Here is an 18,218-nt window from a genome sequence, read left to right as displayed (position 1 = left end):
GCTGCCTAATAACCCGCCCAGGTCAAGATAGAGCACTGGTGAGCTGGTGGGACTCATGGACCTCGGTGGGCTGAAGGAAATGAGATTTTTTATTGGTGTAGAACCCTACCCTAGGGAGAGGTTGTGTCCGAAGACTGCCAGTGTCCTCAGGTGGGGTGAGATTGCTTCTAGTACCTGAAGGACTCTTGTCCCAGAAGCACAAATTCCTGGCATTCTCTGATGGGACAAGATGGCAGTTGGGGGCAGGGTAGAGGGTGCAAGCCCCACCTAGGGCAGTAGCCACAGTAGGAAGTGGGGCAGACAGAACCAGGAGCCTGGGAAGGAAGCACCATGCCAACGGGGACAGTAGCTAGAGCCTGGGTACTGGTTCTTGCTCTGTGGGGTGAGCTATTCCCAACCCCACCAACTCTCCCCATCAGCTGCCCTGCTCCCATCCCCCCAGGACCTCTTCTCCCTAGAAATACCCCCTCCTGCCCCTGAGACTGGGCACCACTTCCCAAAAACCCAAACCTACCCTGCCCTACACCCACCAGCCCTGCCTCTCTCTCCCCTTCCACCCTTCTACAATGATGTTACCACCCAGGAGCCGTAGCTGGTGGTCAGAACATCACAGCCCGGATCGGAGAGCCACTTATGCTGAGCTGTAAGGGGGCCCCTAAGAAGCCAACCCAGAAGCTAGAATGGAAACTGGTAAGCAGGACCCCACCCACCCACACACACACCTGGCCACACACCTGGCCACCAAAAGCCCTCCTCGAGGGTCCCCAGCACCCGGCCCTGACTAAGCAGTTCTTCCCCAGAGGGCCCAGTCCGCTTAGGTTTTTCTCTTCTTTGCAGAACACAGGAAGGACTGAAGCTTGGAAGGTCCTCTCTCCCCAGGGAGACCCCTGGGACAGTGTGGCTCGAATCCTCCCCAATGGTTCACTCCTCCTTCCAGCTATCGGAATTGTCGATGAGGGGACTTTCCGGTGTCGGGCAACTAACAGGCTTGGGAAGGAGGTCAAGTCCAACTACCGAGTCCGAGTCTACCGTAAGGGTTCCAGGCCGTGGCTAAGTCACTTTGCATTTAACAAAAAGCCTTCATTTACAACCCCCCAACCCCCACCCTTGACTCTTAGCCCTGGTGTGTCTGGACCTCTGATCTCCACGGCCCTTCCTCCCATGCCTGGAGTGTGAGAAATTATGACTGAATTTTCCCTCTAGAGATTCCTGGGAAGCCGGAAATTGTGAATCCTGCCTCTGAACTCACAGCCAATGTCCCTAATAAGGTAGTAGGAGAAAAACAAGAAAACAGAGAGGGTCCTTTGGATGCTGTTGTGTGCCCATGTTGCCTTCCACAGAGAGGACAAGGTCTCCATTCTTTGTCCAGGTGGGGACGTGTGTGTCTGAGGGGAGCTACCCTGCAGGGACCCTTAGCTGGCACTTGGATGGGAAACCTCTGATTCCTGATGGCAAAGGTGAGTGCCAGGGTGCCCCACACCCAACCACCTTCTTCCTGATGGCCCTCCATACCGCTCTGGGTGTCTGATCTCATCATACGCACTACAGGGACAGTTGTGAAGGAGGAGACCAGGAGGCACCCTGAGACGGGACTCTTCACGCTTCGGTCAGAGCTCACAGTGACCCCAGCCCAAGGAGGGACCACTCCTACCTATTCCTGCAGCTTCAGCCTGGGCCTTCCTCGGCGCAGACCCCTGAACACAGCCCCCATCCAGCCCCGAGTCAGGGGTGAGTAGGGAGGAAGGGCCCAGTCTGGCTCTCAGGGAGACGGGTCAATGCCAGGGTCATCAGGCTGGCTGCCAGGTGTCCTGATGGACCTCATGCCCATGCCCACCCAGAGCCCCTGCCTCCAGAGGGCATTCAGCTGTTGGTTGAGCCTGAAGGTGGAACAGTCGCTCCTGGTGGGACCGTGACCCTGACCTGTGCCATCTCTGCCCAGCCTCCCCCTCAAATCCACTGGATAAAAGATGTGAGTGACCTGAAGGCCTGAGGGCTGGGAACGACAGGCAGAGGGCTGATGCAGGGAAGGTGGCCTAAGAACTGCGTGGGCTGGGAGACAGAATGTTTGGCCGTGGAAATGAAGAGTCCGGGATGTGTGCACAGGGTTTCTAACAGCCCCCTGCCCCTTTCCATCAGGGCACACCCCTGCCCCTTGCCCCCAGCCCTGTGCTGCTCCTCCCTGAGGTAGGGCATGAGGATGAGGGCATCTACAGCTGCGTGGCCACCCACCCTAGCCATGGACCTCAGGAAAGCCCTCCTGTCAACATCAGGGTCACAGGTAACCCCTCCCCAAATCCCAGGGATCCTGGGGCTCAGGTGAGGGACACAAGACGCCAACTCCCTACCCCACTCAGACATGAACCCCAATAACCATGCCACCCCTTCCTCGGTGCACTCAAAAGCCTGTCAGGAGGGGTTGGGGATTTAGCTCAGTGGGAGAGCGCTTGCCTAGCAAGCACAAGGCCCTGGGTTTGGTCCCCAGCTCGGGGGGGGGGGGGGGGGGGGGCAGGGGGAAGCTTGTCAAGAGTAAAGCCCAGCTTCTCCACTGAGGGGAGATGCCACTGGGTCTGAGCTTGTCTTCCCTCTGACCACTGTCTTCCAGAAACCGGTGATGAAGGACAAGCTGCAGGTGAGGGACTAGGAGTCAATCAGAGAGAAGCACATGGCTGCCTTGTGTGGCTAGGGTCACAAGGAAGGAGTGGTGTACGCTAGAGCTATGCCCTCAATCTTCCCTATGTCCTTCCAGGCTCTGTGGATGGGTCTGGGCTGGGAACGCTAGCCCTGGCCTTAGGGATCCTGGGAGGCCTGGGAATAGCCGCTCTGCTCATTGGGGCCATCCTGTGGCGAAAACGACAACCCAGACTCGAGGAGAGGTGAGTGAAAGCCAGTGGGTTCCGGGGCGGCATGTGAGGGCTGTTGGAGTGGGCCAGTGGGTTACCACACCACTGTTCCTTCTCAGGAAGGCCCCAGAAAGCCAGGAGGACGAGGAGGAACGTGCAGAGCTGAATCAGTCAGAGGAAGCGGAAATGCCAGAGAATGGTGCAGGGGGACCTTAAGAGCGCCAGGCAAACCCTGTCTCCTTCAGCTTCCGACCTCAGCTGTGCTGGCTCCAGACGAGCTCCCCCACTCTACGATCCCAATTCAACCTCGAGCCACTTTCTTCTCCAACCAGAGCCCACATGATCCATGCTGAGTAAACACCTGACACATGTTGCCGGCTTGTTGTCTGTGTGTGGGAGAGCGGCAATCTCACTCCTGCATCCCCGGGGACCTTGTAGGGGAGGAGCACAGTCCATGCCTCCCACCGCACCGAGGTCTATTCAGGCTGGGCAGAGTGGGCAGGGCAGCACTGTCCTGAAGGAAGGGACTGGAGAGACTTCCCAGCAATGCATTTCATTTATTATTATTATCATTATTATTATTATTATTATTATTTGAATTTGTAATAAAGGAGGTAGTGAGGGGTGGAAAGAGACACTTAAAAGAGTCAAAATTCATATTAGACAGTGTGGAGAGAAAAATTAAATTAAGTCGAGTGGAGGAGTTGGGGAGAGCCCACCTTTAAACACCAAATCAAGAAATCTTGGGGAAAGCAAAGGCTTGGGAGAGGGGAGAACCAGACACCTGTCTAGTCCTCCAGGCTGGGCGTGTCTGTGCTACTGGGCCAGCAGTACACAGCAGCAGGCACTCCCATGGTAAGCATACTGCTCACTCCTCCCCACGTCCTCCCGAAAGAGGCCTCGGCAAAGAGATGGGTCATGGAAGTAAGAGGGTGGTCCGGAAGCAAGGAAGGGCCAGCAAGGGACTCCCAATACTGATTCTCCTCTAGCTGGAGGTGGGCAGGGAGGAGATGCGGCTCAAATACTGAGCAGCCAGAAAAAGAAAAAGATGGCGAGGAACAGGAACAAGGAATCTTGCCAGCTGGAGGCTGGGTGACCCTGCCCCAGATCCACACCTGTAGGGGAAAGGAAAGCTTCACAACCTTGTAGGGCCAGGAGAGGACCCCGGTGGGAGCCAAGGGAAAATTCTTACCTGCACCCCTTCGGAAAGGCTCGTGGGCATTGAACACGGTGGTAAAGAAGCCAAAGGGGAAGGCGCCAACACCAAAGGAGAAGTGAAATCCCCCTGCATCACCGAATGGCTGGAACCCCTAGGGAGGCAGGGAAGATGAAGGAAACCCACAGGCTTGGGCACCGGAGGGACACAGCTGGACAGGGAGACTCACCCCTCTGCTCTCCGGAGCTGGCCGCTGGCCCTGAGGGCGGGGTGGGGTTTTCAATCTGAGAGGAAGGAGAGAGGGGTCAAGCATTCCTGTCTTGGGACGAAGCCTTCAGCTCCCCTTAGCATCACTCGGGTCTCACCTGGGATCCTGTGGCTTCTGGCTCCCTCGACCATAAAGAGGGACGACCTTCTCCCTGCTTATTCCGGCTTTACACACCGGGCATTCTTGCCGGTCTGGCCGTGTCTCCAGCCACTGGGAAGAAAATATGAAGTGTTTTCGAGTACAAAGAGGGTCTCCAAGCTCCTTGAGCCTCCCTGTCTCCCTGTCCACCTCATGAATACATACCTGATGGAGACAGGGCCAACTGGATTTAAAAAAAAAAAAAAAAAAAGCACGTGTCAAACTACAGGAGAGAGCTGCAGACCCCAGAACATGGAAGCTCATGGCCAGTCCTCCCAGGTACTGCTGCTATAATACTATTTATCCCTCCTGACAACTTATAGAATACTTGCTAACTTGCCTTTTCCAACCTCTCGTCTTTGACACCCAAACTTCGAAGGTACTCACATCTCACATATGATCCTCAACACATCTGAGTCTTTCCTCTCTTCAGGTGTCTCTCTTCCCTGTCTCTTTACACACACACACACACACACACACACACACACACACACACACACACACCTCCTTCAAAACCTCTCCTCCTTCTGCCTCCGAACTTGACTTCCCAATTCAACAGGTTTCCTTTCAGCCCGAACTCCATTCTTGCTCCTAATCCTCCAGACTCCCATCATTAACATACACCCACACACTGTTCCTTTCCTTCTCACTTCAAGCTCAATAAACCCCCCTCTCTCCGCGACCCTTTAACCTCTCCATCTTGTCCTTACACAATGCCCTGGTCCTCGGGTTTGGCAAACCACCCCCTCCCACATCTCATCTCAATACGACCCACAGCTAGGTCCAAAGTCCCTAGATCTTTCTCTCCTCCACCGAGAGGCACATTCCCTAAACTGAAAAGTCTCTCATCTATTTTTATCTCAACAGCTGGGTAGATCTAACGGGGTACTCTGGTTCAAATCTCCCATGCAGGAATATGCAACATCTCTCATTTCCCATCCCTCCTCCTAGAATACCACGTACCGCTTCCTACGACCCTCCTTTCCAGACATCTCATCTGTACTGACACGACCCTTCCCTCACCCCCCCCCCCACATACACACACCAGCAATGACACAAGTCCCCACTTCAGGCCTCCCCTACCTGTATGTGGGGCGGGGGGCGGGGGTGCCCCTCGGGTCATCTGAAAAAACTGCATGGTTCCCGCTCTCGGGCTCCCCAACACAAAGATGAGTCCCGCCGCCTTACCCCAAGCCCCTGCCTCGGATTCTCACCAATAGAGGTGGCCACACACGCTGACCACAGCTTCGCGAGCTGTCTCCAAACATATATTACATTCGAAGGTCGCGCTCGCCCCGCCCCGCTCGCGATTTGGCCCTTCGGGGCCCCCGTCCTCTTCCTCTGCTGCTGCCATGGCAAGTTCTGCTTCGCCCCCACGTAGCCCTCAGTACCCCCAGGCACACACACATATACACTCACACACGGCACACACACGGGCACACACACACACTCACGCCCCAACAAAGCAGGACCGCCTTCTGCCCACGATCGTTGGGCAGACTTCAAGGTTTTCTCATCAGTATTGGTCGAGGGGCCTGCCCATCATCCAGGATCAAAGGACACGATTGATCCAAAGAGTCGGGGGGCGGAAAAAGGTGTGGGAGTCCTACCCTTGCCCGATGATGATTGGCTGATAAAGCTTCAGTCACTACGCACTGCCGAGGGATTGGTAATAATGAGTTAGGCCGGTGTTGTCGCTCAGCTAGAGAGGCTTTGATTCGTCTGTGTAGCTGTCAGTCATAGCCAGAGCTGAGAAGGGATTGGCCCAGGCCCACAGAACTCGCCCACTATGAACCGCTTTCTTTCCTTCTCTTCCTCTTTCGAAGAATGTCCGGGTTCCTATTGGACTTTAGAGCGGACGGTTCCAAATCAAATGATTGGCTGGCACGACACGGAAGGATGAGCATGCGCAATAAGCGGGGCGGGGGGGCATGGAATGGGCCAACCGGACGAAGGCTGTGCCGGCTCCGGTCCCACCCCTTCACTCTATCTCGTCACCATGGCAACCGTTCTGCTATTGGCGGGGCTTGCAGTTCAAAGGCCTTGGCTCGGTCTCATCCGGGTCTTCCGGCGGGGACTCTCTCTGGTCTTGATTGGGCGGTTTACTTCGCCGCTGATTGGCCGAGCCCTGGAGAGACGGTGCAGAGCTCGGAAGGAAAAAAGAGCAGAAGTACCAGGGTCGCAGGGTTCAAGATGGCTCCGGCCTCCTTGGGTGACGTAGAGGGAAGACCTTGGGTCCGCCCCTCCCTCTTCGAAAAGCGGGGAGCAGAACTGGGGTTAGCCCGACGTGTGGATGGTGCGGCCGTCGGCCAGTAGCGCTGGTGTTAACCCCACTCTCTCGGTTGGACCGCTCGGCCTCTCTAGGTGATTCTCACAGCAGGACCGAGCCCAAGGCCCACCGTTGTGATGTGACCCAGCAGACCACAGTGGACCTCAACTCCGTTCTAGACCTTAAAAGCAGAAAAGGACTGACTGGTTCCACCCCCTTATGAGTGGGCGCCCAAAGGGCAGGGTCCGATCCCTAGGTGACCCGCCGCAGGATGGAGTAGATCCGCCCCTTCCTTGTAATTTGCCCTGCAGAGATTTGGATCTTCTTCCTGGCTGAACCGTTCCAACAGTCAGTGACCCTCACTGTGGCCCAAGGCCCAGAATTAGGTAACAGTCCTCTCACTACCGAGGGCTCTTCACCAAGCCACGTAAACCCAGGGCAAAGGTGTCCATGGGCGGGAGACAAGAACAAGCTAGCTAAGGATTATCCGATACCTTTAAAAGGGCCTGTGTGACTGAGGAATAAAGGTGAGAAGCTGGGACTCTATAGAGGAGGAGGTGCGGAGAAGCGAGGATTCTGGAGTATTAAAGAGGTTTAGATGCTGAAGTGGCGACTATGGAGGTAGGAGTAGATGGACTGGTCCTGTAGAACACATGGCTCGTCCCATCATTCTATCGCCCTTAGGAAGCAGCGTTTTCTTGTCCAGATCCCATCGAAAGAAAGAACTTAAGATTCTCACAAGTTTCAACGATAGCCTCAAACTCGGATACTCCTGTTCCAGGCTCTCGCGTGCTGCTATTACAAGCACACACTACCAAAGCCTGCGGCCAGATTCTGTGTTGGAAGGGGAGGGTTTGGCTCAGATTGGGTGAATGAAGAGCTAGGAGAGTACGTAAGCAAACAAGCTCGTAAGGGACAGAGGTCAGAGAGGGCCCCTTTTATCTTTAAAGACCGAAGGTGGGTGGAGGAGATGAAGACCAGGGACAAAGGGCAAGTGGACAGAAAGCTGGACAACTATTCGGGGAAAGCCGGAGTCCTGGACAGAAAAGGTGAACTTAATGCTCGAGTTCAGAAGGTACTTCATAAACGTTTGTGATTGAAATGGGGACAGGAAAAGGGGGGGTGGGGGATCCTAGAGTTACACAGCGCTGGGGTTCAAAGGAAGGCAACGGGGTCAGAGAGAACGCGAACGAAGCTAGACGGTGCAGAGGAACAGAGCAGGGAGGGAGGCAGGGTAGCAGGTGCCGAAACCCGGTGGACCCAGCGATGTAGCTGGCCGAGGCCTCGAGCTCCACTGAGCTCCCCGGGGCGGGGCCAGCGAGAGGCCAGGCAGGCGTGGGGAGGAGATGCGGGTCTCCGAAGAGGCGATTGGCGGGGCCCGCTGCCCATCATAGCCCCCCACTTCCTGGCCAGCCCCGGAAGTCAGCAGGCGCTGGGAGGGGTGGGGGAGATAGCGGCGGCAGTAGCCCCGGCCCTCAGAGAGCCGGCAGGGAGGGAGGGAGGGTGTTGGGGGTACGGCCCCCCACCATTCCTACCGGTATGGGCCCAGCTTCCCACTCCCACCACCCCTCCATCGGCCGGGGCTAGGACATCCCCAAATCCTGTCGCCCCCTTGGCACCGACACCGAGACAGAGATACAGCCAGCCGCCACCACCGCTGCCGCAGCCTGGCTGGGGAAGGGGCCCGTCCCCCAGGCTCCCCGCCCCATTGAGGTGTGGGCGGGAAGGGGGTGGGAGGCTGTGGGAGGAGGGGGCTGGAGAGGGACGGGGCTGGGAGGGCCGGCTGGGGACGGGGTTGCTGGGGAGAGGGGCCTGAGCGGAAGAATGGGAGCGACGGGGGCTGGGGACTGGCTCCGAGGTGGAGGGCTCGTTCTGAGTGCAAGAGGCGATGAGAGGAGGGATGGTAACTCCGAATTTGGGACGGGGTGGGGGGTGTGGATCTTGAAGAGGGGATTCCCTTCAGGTTTCCCAGTCCTTCTGCTGCGTTTTGGCCCCACATGACTTCTGGGTGGAGGTGAGGAGCCAGGTCTGCTTCCGAGGAATGCTATCAGGCACCGTTAACCTCTAGGCACAGAAGCACTTATTTCGAACAGGCCTTCCAAACTGAGACCCTTAACTAACACTCGGTGTCCTGTGGGAGGCCCCGAGTGCCTTGGATAGGTCGAGTAGCTTATGTGCAGCCCTGTGCTCTCCTCACAGGCTGTAGGGAATGACGTTTAAACTCCCATCAGAACGGCTCTCCTATTTTACACCCATGCCTCAAGTTCAGTTTGTGACATGCTCCAGTGTCAAATTTATGCGAGGACTTGGCATGTTTCACCTGTTGGGCGTTTTCTGCGTTGCCTCGATGCTCTTGTCTCCCCTGTTTGACTTAGCTCAGCCCCTCCGCCTCACAGGTGTCCAGAGCTGCACTGATTCAGTGGCTTCAGCCCTGTTGTGACCACAGGAGCCTGTTTTATTGGAGGACTTGGTTCTCACCACAAATCTGCATGCCCGTGGTGTGACATGTTGATGTACTAGTTTTACCTGCCATTTATTTCCTAAATTCGTTGTGATTGATTGCTCATTAACCCGTTTGGCATCCCAACATGTTTATGAATCTTCAAACATTTCTGTCTAAAGATGATCCCTTCATCAGGCCAAGTGTTACACAAGTATTACTTTTAATTCCGCCAAGTTTTGTTGTTTTGTTTTGAGACAGGGTCTCTATGTAGTCCTGGCTAACCTCAGGCTCACCTGTCTCTGCCTTCCAAGTGCTGGGATGAAAAGCATATGCCACCATGCCCGGACTAAGAATTCTCTTTTCCTTCTTTCTTTTTTATCACCTCCGGCCCCACCCACCCCCTTGGCAGTTTCACATACCCTACGCTGGCCTTGAGTTTGACATTTAGCCAAGGCTAGCCTGGTATTCCTTACATGTTTGTGTCACAACACCCATATCCCAAAGGACCGTTCTCCCTTTGCTTTACTGACCACCCAGCCTGTCTCTTCACATCTGTTTCTCCATGGGCTGGGTTTATAGTCTGTGTCACAGCTTAATCCATGTCTATCCGTGGGGAGCCCCCAGTTGTGTTCATGGATGAACCACTGTTTGTGCCCCACTCTTGGCAGGGTTGGCACGTTTGGTGACAGGAGTGTGGTGACATGTTGGTCCCGTTGTGCATACTGTCTGAGACAGCATCTTCCTGATGTAACTTCTGTCCCTGAGGCTTCCCTCTGGCCGTGCGCGTTTAGAATGGGTTGTTCTGAATGAAGCTTGTTGTCAGTGTTTTGGGGGGGGGGGGGATGCCCTTTCCTGATTAACACACCTGAAAAGGTATCGATCTGTGCTGATCAGAGCTGCCCAGCACAATGTCTCTGCACTGCAGAAGCAAAAACGAGAGGAAACAGAAGGGAACCATGCTGCCTAGCATTTGCCGGACAGTGAGGTCGTGTCCATGGCCACATAATCCATTCACCAAGACTCGCTGAGCACCATTTGTTCCCACAGCATTGAGAATAAGACACAATCCTGGCCTGAAGTCTTTACAGTTTGGAGGAAGCTGGGCAGGAAAAAGAGCAGTGAACATTTTACCTAAAGCACTTACCATCAGGAGGTGTCAAGGCAGGCAGTGTAAGACTTACCTGGAAGGCACATTAACATACAGATTGGCCTGGTGCCGTGATTGGCTCATTATGTGTGTGGGTGAGGCACGAGAGTTTACATTTCTTTTTTTTTTTTTTTTTTTTTTTGGTTCTTTTTTTCAGAGCTGGGGACCGAACCCAGGGCCTTGCGCTTCCTAGGCAAGCGCTCTACCACTGAGCTAAATCCCCAACCCCGAGAGTTTACATTTCTACACCTTGACAACCACTGCTCTTTGCCGGTGAGGTGGCACACACCTTTGGTCCCTGCACTTAGGAGGTACAGGCAGGAGCATGACCAGTCTAGGGATATGGAGGGACAATAGAGAAAAGTTGTAATGAAAACATGGGCCTGTCCAGGTTCCAGAGACATTGAAAAGTGGCGCTGGGTTTGTGAAGCCTGAGGAGGCAGGGCCTGCCAGCCAGAGGGAACAGAAGCATGAAGGTCTTGTGGCAAATCTGGGGACATGAAATCAATCATTTTTGAAGATGGGGTCAGAGAAGTACAAGTCAGCTTTTCAAGAAAGGCCTTTGGAGAGGCAGATACTCAAGATGAGGTGACAGCATCTCTGGCAGCCATGTGTGAATGGGGTGGAGGGCACAGTGACCGAAGGGTACAGCGTACACAGCACAGGGAGGGAGAGGCTGGGCAGAGCAGTCAGAAAGCCCACTGTTGAGTTCTGGGAGGGCAAGGGTGGGGCAGACTCTGAAAAGAAGGAAGAGCTTTTAGCCTGCGTGGAGAGACAGGCTAAGCCCCTTCTTGTCACCTCCGAGGGGCAGAGTGCAGTAAAGAGGAAAGGCCCAGGAGGCAGGCGGCGCACACTGCCCTCTTCCTTCCCGTCTTGGCAGGGGATTAAAAGTTCCTTTGACTCTGGCCTGTTTCCTTGGCATGGCCTCTCACACAGCTGTCCTCCCTCCATGAGGGTAGAAGGAGAGACAGGAAAGTTGGGTTTGTTTGCCCATCTGGAAGCACACTTGGTATGTTAGGTGTAGGGCACAGAGGTCTCCGCCTGGGGAGAAGAGAATTTTCTAGACGTGAATTTACTGTATCCATCCCCAGGTTTGACGGTAAATGTGTGCTTGTGTGTGACTATCAGCCTTTGTGTGCCGAGACTTTCTGCGCCACGAGCCTTCATTCTTGTCACTTGTGCCATAGCGTTTTTGGGGCACTGTTTCCACGTCTGGCATGCGCATGCACATGTGCACACGCGTGCATGTGTAGCGACAGTGTAGTAGAGTTCAGAAGCACAGGACGATTCGGGTTAACCTGGAAGCTGCTGTGTGGGAGCCAGGTGGCCTCAGGTAAGGCCCTTTCCTGGAGTCGTTTCCTGTGAAACCGATAATGTAAACTGAACTGCTGTGTGGACCACGTACAGAGTTTAACATGGCACTTAGACCAGCGCTGTCCACCAGGCATGAAATAGGGCTGCCCTTTAGTTTTAAATTTCTGATAACCACAGTATAAAAGGCAAAGAGAAGCAGGTCTGTTTTGTTGGTATTTTTGACCGAAGCCAGTAGATCCAGAAGGAATCGGTAAAAGATTAGGTCAGGTGGTGGAACTCTTACCTTGCATGCGCAGCAGGGCCCCCCTCCCCCCTCGCACTGGGAGGTGGGGCGAGCACTAATGGGATGGTTTACACGGCCGTTTTTTACCCAGAATCCTCAAGTCTGGTGTGCATTTAACAATCTCAGCTCCCTCTCCATTGGAAGTGGACGGTACACGTGTTGTAGACTACCTGCCCAGAGCAGGTCTCGGTGCCCTGTGCTGGCTGTCACCTTGGCATGTAGGAGACAGGAGTGTCGGTCACTATGAGTTAGTTAGAGGCCAGCCTGGACTGCAGAGTTCCAGGTCAGCTTGAATTGGAATGAAACTCTGCCTCAAAAACCATAGTGTCTTCCAGCCACCGCGTGTGCCCCCAGTGTTGCGTGCTGCTGTCCCGCTTTCCTTGCCTGGGAGCACAGGTGTTTGGGGCTCTTGTCTGTCTACATCTAGAGACCCGGAGCAGCAGAGAAGAGCTGTCTGACTGAGTTCCTCCCCACTCTGGACCCTTGGAACCTCGTTCAGCTCTGCCCACCGTGCCTGGTTAACCTGGCTCTTCCCGTCCACAGGTGACCAGAATGGAGCTGTGGCCCGGGGCCTGGACGGCGCTGCTGCTGCTGCTCCTCCTCCTGCTGTCCACCCTGTGGTTCTGCAGCTCCAGTGCCAAGTATTTCTTCAAGATGGCCTTCTACAATGGTTGGATACTCTTCCTGGCAATACTCGCGATCCCTGTGTGCGCCGTTCGAGGACGCAATGTCGAGAACATGAAGTAAGAGTTGAAGGGCCAAGAAGTGGGGGGTCTTGGGGGATCCCTAGGGGGAAAAGGGAGTGGAAGATTTGCAGGGGAGAAGAACCCAGAGACAAGGATGGGGGAGAGTACCACAGAGGTGGCCAGAATGTGAGGAGTAGGTAGGGGCCGCAGAGGCATGCATGTGGGATCCACTGACGCCCCCTTGCAATGACCCCACAGGATCTTGCGTCTGCTGCTGCTCCACGTCAAATACTTGTATGGGATCCGAGTGGAGGTGCGGGGGGCTCAGCACTTCCCTCCCACACAGCCCTACGTTGTTGTCTCCAACCACCAGAGTTCCCTCGACCTGCTTGGTGAGGCCTGTCACAGGGCCCAGTCCTCTAGTAGAGCCTTCTCTTCTGGTCCCTCCCCACACCTGCTTTAACCTCCTCTTGGATGCCACCCCTCCTTAGGTCTCCTTCCCCTAGGGTGGGTCACTTCGCCTCAGGTCTCCTTCCCCCCCACCCCACCCCATGGGTCACCCTTCCTCAGGTCTCCTTCCCCTGGGGTGGGTCACCCTTCCTCAGGTCTCCTTCCCCCAGGGGTGGGTCACTTCTCCTCAGGCCCCACCTCCCACCCCATGGCTCACTTCTCCTCAGGTCTCCTTCCCCCGGGGTGGGTCACCCTTCCTCAGGTCTCCTTCCCCTGGGGTGGGTCACTTCTCCTCAGGCCTCCTTCCCTGGGGTGGGTCACCCTTCCTCAGGTCTCCTTCCCCCGGGGTGGGTCTGACCCTGCAGGTTCACATACCTGTGTCAGTCCCGATTCCCAGGCCTTTTACCACCCAGTCCTCAGTGTGTGGGGGAGTAACCTGGGCTAGGTGGTGCCTCCTAGAATGTTGCTTGTGCCCTGATCTGTTCCCCATCCCACACCCCGCCAAGGAATGATGGAGGTACTGCCAGATCGCTGTGTGCCCATTGCCAAGCGTGAACTATTATGGGCTGGCTCTGCCGGGCTGGCCTGCTGGCTGGCAGGAGTCATCTTCATTGACCGGAAACGCACAGGAGACGCTATCAGTGTCATGTCCGAGGTGGCCCAGACCCTGCTCACCCAGGATGTGAGTCTTCCTCAGATGGGGATTTGGGGATTGGGGAGCGAATGGTTGCAAACCACAATAGTCGGTGCTGTGCCCTTCCTTATATGTGCTCTGGCCTCCCTCAGGTGAGAGTCTGGGTTTTTCCTGAAGGAACAAGAAACCACAATGGCTCCATGCTGCCCTTCAAACGAGGCGCCTTCCACCTTGCAGTACAGGCCCAGGTGATTGATTGTAGCATCAGCACCCAGACCCACCCCTCCCCACCCAGGACAGGTGCACTCACTGCTCTGCCTCCTCCCAGGTCCCCATCGTCCCCATTGTCATGTCCTCCTATCAAGACTTCTACTGCAAAAAGGAACGCCGCTTCACCTCTGGTGAGCGCCCCAGGTCGATATCCCTGGGGAGGGTGGAGCCAGAACGATCATGGGAGGCTGGGGGATGCCCCTGAGACAGGGGCCATGGCAGGTGGGTAGTACTGTCTGGGAGGGGAGTGAGCTGGACTGATGACAGTTTGAACACTGGCCGCACACTGCAGCCTGGACAGAGGCCTGGGGACTTTGTCAGCTGTTGGATGGAACAGGGACGGTGGCGGGATGGTGGCGGGATGGTGGAGTGGTGGGCTGGCCCCGCAGGTGGCCGGGATCCCAGAGTGCTGGTCACATAGATGCTCCTCCTCATCCCACCAGGGCGATGTCAGGTCCGGGTGCTGCCCCCAGTGCCCACAGAAGGGCTCACACCAGATGATGTCCCAGCTCTGGCAGACAGAGTCCGGCACTCCATGCTCACCATCTTCCGGGAGATCTCCACTGATGGCCTGGGTGGTGGCGATTGTCTAAAGAAGCCTGGGGGAGCGGGCGAGGCCCGGCTCTGAGCTCCACCCGTCCTCCCTTTCTTCCTCCCCATACCTGACACAGGGCCTGAGGCAGGGCCAGGCCCACTTCCCTGGTCCCCACTCCCTACTCTCCTTTTGGAATCCTCAACTTCTGAAGTGAATGTCACTCCGTGTTCTGTCCCTGCCCCACCCATGGACTCTCCTGCGTGGGTGCAGTCTCCACTCCAAGCCCACCTGCCATCTTGTCTTGTGGGACTATTGCCTACCCTCATCTCAAGTGGCTCATGATACAAGGGTGGGAGACATTCCATCCCATCCCTTCCCTAGTGGTCTCTTTGTGGCCTTCTCTCCCTCTCCGCCCTACACTGGACAATGAACTCATCTGTTCTGTGGAGCAGTCCACCCCTCACCCCAAGTCTGCAGACTGACTGGGCTCACCTGCTACTGAGGACTCCCCCGTCCTGTGGCTGGAAGCTGAACCTGACACTCCTCACCGGCTCACCTGGGGACTGCCTCAGCACTGTCACCCTCCATCTCCATGGGGCTGTCACCCTCCGTGGGGCTGGCTCTTGTCACTCAGAGGTCTCTCGTCCCTGCCCATGCCCGGGGCTGAGCACACTCCACATGCCAATGTCTGTGTCCCCGCCACACCACACCCCTGCCCCCAGTAGTGGTCTTCAGGGCCCTGGCCCACACCATCTAACCAAATTCTGGAGAGGCAGGTGCCAGAAGCTGTGCTCTCTCCTCCCTGGGGCCTTAGGGAGAAGAACCTGACTCTGGCAAGAGGGAGAGCGGGGCACTTAATTTATTTCTTTCTTTGAGGTACCTCCCTCCCGGGTCAATTTTCATTTCCTCCCAGTGGCGCTGGCCCCCCTGCCTCCCACTCTAGACCCATTCCTCAAACCCAGGAGGTAGACTGGGGGAAGAAGGAACGGGCGGGATCCAGTTTTGTGTGGTTGGTTTTTATTATCTGGATAACAGCAAGCAACTGGAAATAAAGAGAAAGAGAGACGTGGGGTTCTCTGTGGCTGTAGCACCTCGGGGTTGGTACCAGATCTTGGGATCCCACGTTAGCAGGCATAGTTTCTGTGTGAGTTAGGGACCCCAGCCGCTGCCGGCATTCCTTGTCATCCATGGAGGCCTGGGCCCAGGCTGTTGTCCTCACAGGAACCTGGTTAATGGCAAAGTGGCAAGGTGGCTGTGGCCTGGAGACCTGTCGCCCAACAACACACAAGTGGCCTGGGGACCAGGACAGGGCGAGGACAGTGTGGGAGGGAGGGTTTCAGGAGTGCAGTGCTGACTTGAGGCTGGGTCTTCAATCATGGAGGAGGAGCGGGGGACTCACAGGCACCCAGCCTTTCCTCCAGTAGCAGCACCTGGTCACTGAGGGACTCGATCCTGTCACCCCGGCCCCAAAGTTCAGCCACCTGTTCAGGCCGCAGGTCTTCAGGGGCCACCGGCAGCACTGCTCGAACCCAGGCCCCAGCCTGTGTGGCCCACTACAAAGGAAAGTGGTACCTCAGGATGCTGGCAGGGGCCCAGGAACACTGGCAGCCGCGCCACTCCCAGCTGCTCACCTGCTCCAGCCTCTCTAGACGCCCACGAAGCTCTGCAACCTCCCGCCTCAGGGCATGCTCCTCGCTGTCTGCTTCGCGAACTAGGGCAAAGGAGAACAGAGCGTGGCCTTCCCCGGCGCCTCTGCAGAGACCAGGCCACCCCACAGGTGCCCCACACCCACCTGCCACACTGAGGATGCCAGCACTCGTCGAGGACTCCGGAGGGCCCCCTGCACAGGCGCGTCCATCGGGCCCCAGCACCAGGGGGTTCGGACAGCTGCAGGTGAAGCTGCCCAGCGTGTTGAGACAGCCATGAGAGCAGAGGGTAAGGCTGGTCCTGCATTCATCCACATCTAGTGACCAGAAAGAGGAGGGAGTTGAAGGGGGCAGGATGCCTAGGGTGGGTGGGGCGATCCCGTTCCCAGCACCCACCCCCACTGCCCGTGCAGGGGAGGGGCGGAGCTATCCTGCTCACCCACGTGGCAGTGCTTCCCTGCCCAGCCTGAGGCACACTCGCACTGGTCCGGTCCGGCGCACACACCTCCATTAAGACAAGGCTTAGAGCAGATGGCTGGGGTGCATGTGAGAGGAGAGTTAAGACCCAGACAACGGACTGGCTCCCCAGCAGGAGGGAAGTGCCACAGCCAAAAGTCCCAGCCTCACCTTCACAGGTGAGAGCTCCTGGGTGTGGCTTCTTCCAGCCCTGGCAGCACACCACATGTGTCTGCTGTACCTCCCGCCTCACTTCCCTCCAGGCCACGCGGTACGTGGTCCTAGAACAGGGAAGCAGGTTCAGAATTCCGGGTACCCATCCTGGGCTTGGTTCTTGGGATCCCTTTCAGAGATCCGGGAGCCCTAGGGCTTCACCTCTCACCTGTAGGTGCTACATATGCGCCTTCCAGCACACAGGGTCAGGTAGGGTCTGTACACTGGTTGACTGTAGGACTCATTGTAACGGAGTGGAACCAGCAGCGTCTGCTTGGAGCACACTCCCAAACTGCAGGGACACCAGCGGGGGAAGGTAGAAGACAGGGAGTGTGTCTGGCCCTCAGCAACTCACAATCGAGACCAGGCACCCCCTCCCATCCCCCCACCCCACCCAGGTCTCTTGCCTTCATTCAGAACTTTCCATTCTTTTGCCCAAAGATACCCCCACCCCCGCTGGCTGTCACCTTTCTTTGAAAGGTCCTCCTTTGGCCCCTTCTGTCATCAGTACCAGGAGGAATGAGAATCCTCGTAGGAAAATGCAGCACCCAGCCCAGGGCTCCATGGCTTTCACTCTGAGGGCTGCAGACAAGCAGTTACAGGAGCTCTTCCCTTCTCTTTGGTCTAGGTGAGGTCCTCAAAAGCAGTCTGAGGTCAGCACATTGACTTTCCTGAGCCACTCACACGGTCTGGGCACCTGCACATCTAGCAAGCCATGGCCCTCAACCAGGCTTGCCCCTAACGCCCCTAACACTCACCACTCTCAGCCTTCCTAAACATCCCTTGCACACTAAGAATGTTACCTCTGCAAGTGTACACACCTTACACCCAAACCCAAGCATCCTGAACACATCTCGTCCACCGCTGCTCCCCCACACCCTCACGCATACCCCACACCCGTCGCTCAGAAGCCCTCCCCCTCATTCATCCGCACTGAAAGGCGAAGTGATGCCAGTTCTTCCTACCATTGACATCCTCTCCTATGCACCCACCTCTCCTCCTGTTGTTGTCCCTTGTCCTGGAGGCTGTCCTGGAGGCTGCAGCCGTAGCAGCTGTAGCAGCCCCAGCAGCTACACTGGCGGGTGGGCCTCTCTGGTGAGAAGATGCCAAGGGGCTGGACCACACAGCCTCCCTCCCAGTCCTGCCCCCTCCAACTAGCTCCCCACTCTGGCTGGTTGGCCAGTAGTCAGACCCTGCCTTCCTTACCTTCTCCTCAGCCAAGTGCCGTTCAGCAGGACCTACACAATCTTTGGAGGTCCCCAAATCAGAAGCTCTAATAGGAACCAATACCCCACCCCCTCTAGCCTAACAGACTGTGGGATAATGTGAGGACATGGAGAGAGGGCGGGAGACAAAGCAAGGGCAGGTCACGGCCAAGTAGGCCAGATCAGCTGAGGAAAGAAAGCAGCTGTCACAGAAGGGCAGGGGCAGCCCAAGGCACCAAGGGGAAAACTGTCTCCATCTCTTGAT

At 56.4% G+C, this 18,218-nt stretch overlaps 4 protein-coding genes across 16 annotated transcripts; 2 read left to right on the top strand and 2 right to left on the bottom strand.

Annotated features, from left to right (window-relative positions):
* Nucleotides 1-139: 139 nt before the first annotated feature.
* Nucleotides 140-3,213, top strand: Ager (advanced glycosylation end product-specific receptor). 2 transcript variants are annotated; one of them, NM_053336.2, is given in 11 exon segments: nt 278-382; nt 584-690; nt 838-1,030; nt 1,204-1,268; nt 1,370-1,457; nt 1,549-1,728; nt 1,839-1,969; nt 2,137-2,278; nt 2,603-2,629; nt 2,747-2,873; nt 2,960-3,213. In NM_053336.2, coding segments are annotated over 11 exon segments (1,209 nt in total). In that variant the 5' UTR covers nt 278-330; the 3' UTR covers nt 3,057-3,213.
* Nucleotides 3,214-3,377: 164 nt separating this feature from the next.
* Nucleotides 3,378-5,854, bottom strand: Rnf5 (ring finger protein 5). Its single transcript, NM_001109025.2, is given in 6 exon segments — nt 3,378-3,955; nt 4,033-4,150; nt 4,226-4,280; nt 4,362-4,474; nt 4,568-4,586; nt 5,617-5,854. Coding segments are annotated over 6 exon segments (543 nt in total). The 5' UTR covers nt 5,757-5,854; the 3' UTR covers nt 3,378-3,857.
* A 679-nt stretch (nt 5,855-6,533) lies between these two features.
* On the top strand, nt 6,534-15,501 carry Agpat1 (1-acylglycerol-3-phosphate O-acyltransferase 1). 7 transcript variants are annotated; one of them, XM_087597940.1, is made up of 7 exons: nt 6,534-6,766; nt 12,402-12,601; nt 12,803-12,936; nt 13,501-13,676; nt 13,781-13,876; nt 13,957-14,029; nt 14,342-15,498. In XM_087597940.1, exons 2-7 carry the CDS (start codon nt 12,411-12,413, stop codon nt 14,524-14,526), a joined length of 855 nt encoding a protein of 284 aa, XP_087454066.1. In that variant the 5' UTR covers nt 6,534-6,766; nt 12,402-12,410; the 3' UTR covers nt 14,527-15,498.
* Egfl8 (EGF-like-domain, multiple 8) lies at nt 15,434-18,013 on the bottom strand. Of its 6 annotated transcripts, none has more exon segments than NM_001004070.3 (10): nt 15,434-15,658; nt 15,833-15,986; nt 16,065-16,144; nt 16,226-16,396; nt 16,519-16,614; nt 16,707-16,816; nt 16,918-17,040; nt 17,216-17,396; nt 17,741-17,840; nt 17,955-18,013. In NM_001004070.3, coding segments are annotated over 8 exon segments (876 nt in total). In that variant the 5' UTR covers nt 17,314-17,396; nt 17,741-17,840; nt 17,955-18,013; the 3' UTR covers nt 15,434-15,614.
* Between the last annotated feature and the right edge of the window lie 205 nt (nt 18,014-18,218).

This window comes from Rattus norvegicus, chromosome 20 (assembly GCF_021556685.1).
Source record: "Rattus norvegicus strain SHRSP/BbbUtx chromosome 20, alternate assembly SHRSP_T2T, whole genome shotgun sequence".
Classification (NCBI taxonomy): Eukaryota; Metazoa; Chordata; class Mammalia; order Rodentia; family Muridae; genus Rattus; species Rattus norvegicus.
The sequence above is the reverse complement of the archived record's forward strand: the minus strand, read 5'-3'. Positions and strand labels throughout refer to the sequence as shown.

Coding starts and splice junctions, on each gene's coding strand:
- Ager (XM_087598395.1), top strand. CDS start 331: ATGCCAACGGGGACAGTAGCTAGAGCCTGGGTACTGGTTCTTGCTCTG. Junction 383..583: donor ACTGGTTCTTGCTCTGTGGG/GTGAGCTATTCC, acceptor GTTACCACCCAG/GAGCCGTAGCTGGTGGTCAG. Junction 1,970..2,136: donor AAATCCACTGGATAAAAGAT/GTGAGTGACCTG, acceptor CCTTTCCATCAG/GGCACACCCCTGCCCCTTGC.
- Agpat1 (XM_087597938.1), top strand. CDS start 7,642: ATGAAGACCAGGGACAAAGGGCAAGTGGACAGAAAGCTGGACAACTAT. Junction 7,747..12,401: donor TTAATGCTCGAGTTCAGAAG/GTACTTCATAAA, acceptor TCCCGTCCACAG/GTGACCAGAATGGAGCTGTG. Junction 12,937..13,500: donor GAGTTCCCTCGACCTGCTTG/GTGAGGCCTGTC, acceptor CACCCCGCCAAG/GAATGATGGAGGTACTGCCA.
- Egfl8 (XM_087597944.1), bottom strand. CDS start 17,313: ATGGAGCCCTGGGCTGGGTGCTGCATTTTCCTACGAGGATTCTCATTC. Junction 16,817..16,917: donor CGCATATGTAGCACCTACAG/GTGAGAGGTGAA, acceptor TCCCTGTTCTAG/GACCACGTACCGCGTGGCCT. Junction 16,615..16,706: donor AGGAGCTCTCACCTGTGAAG/GTGAGGCTGGGA, acceptor CATGCACCCCAG/CCATCTGCTCTAAGCCTTGT.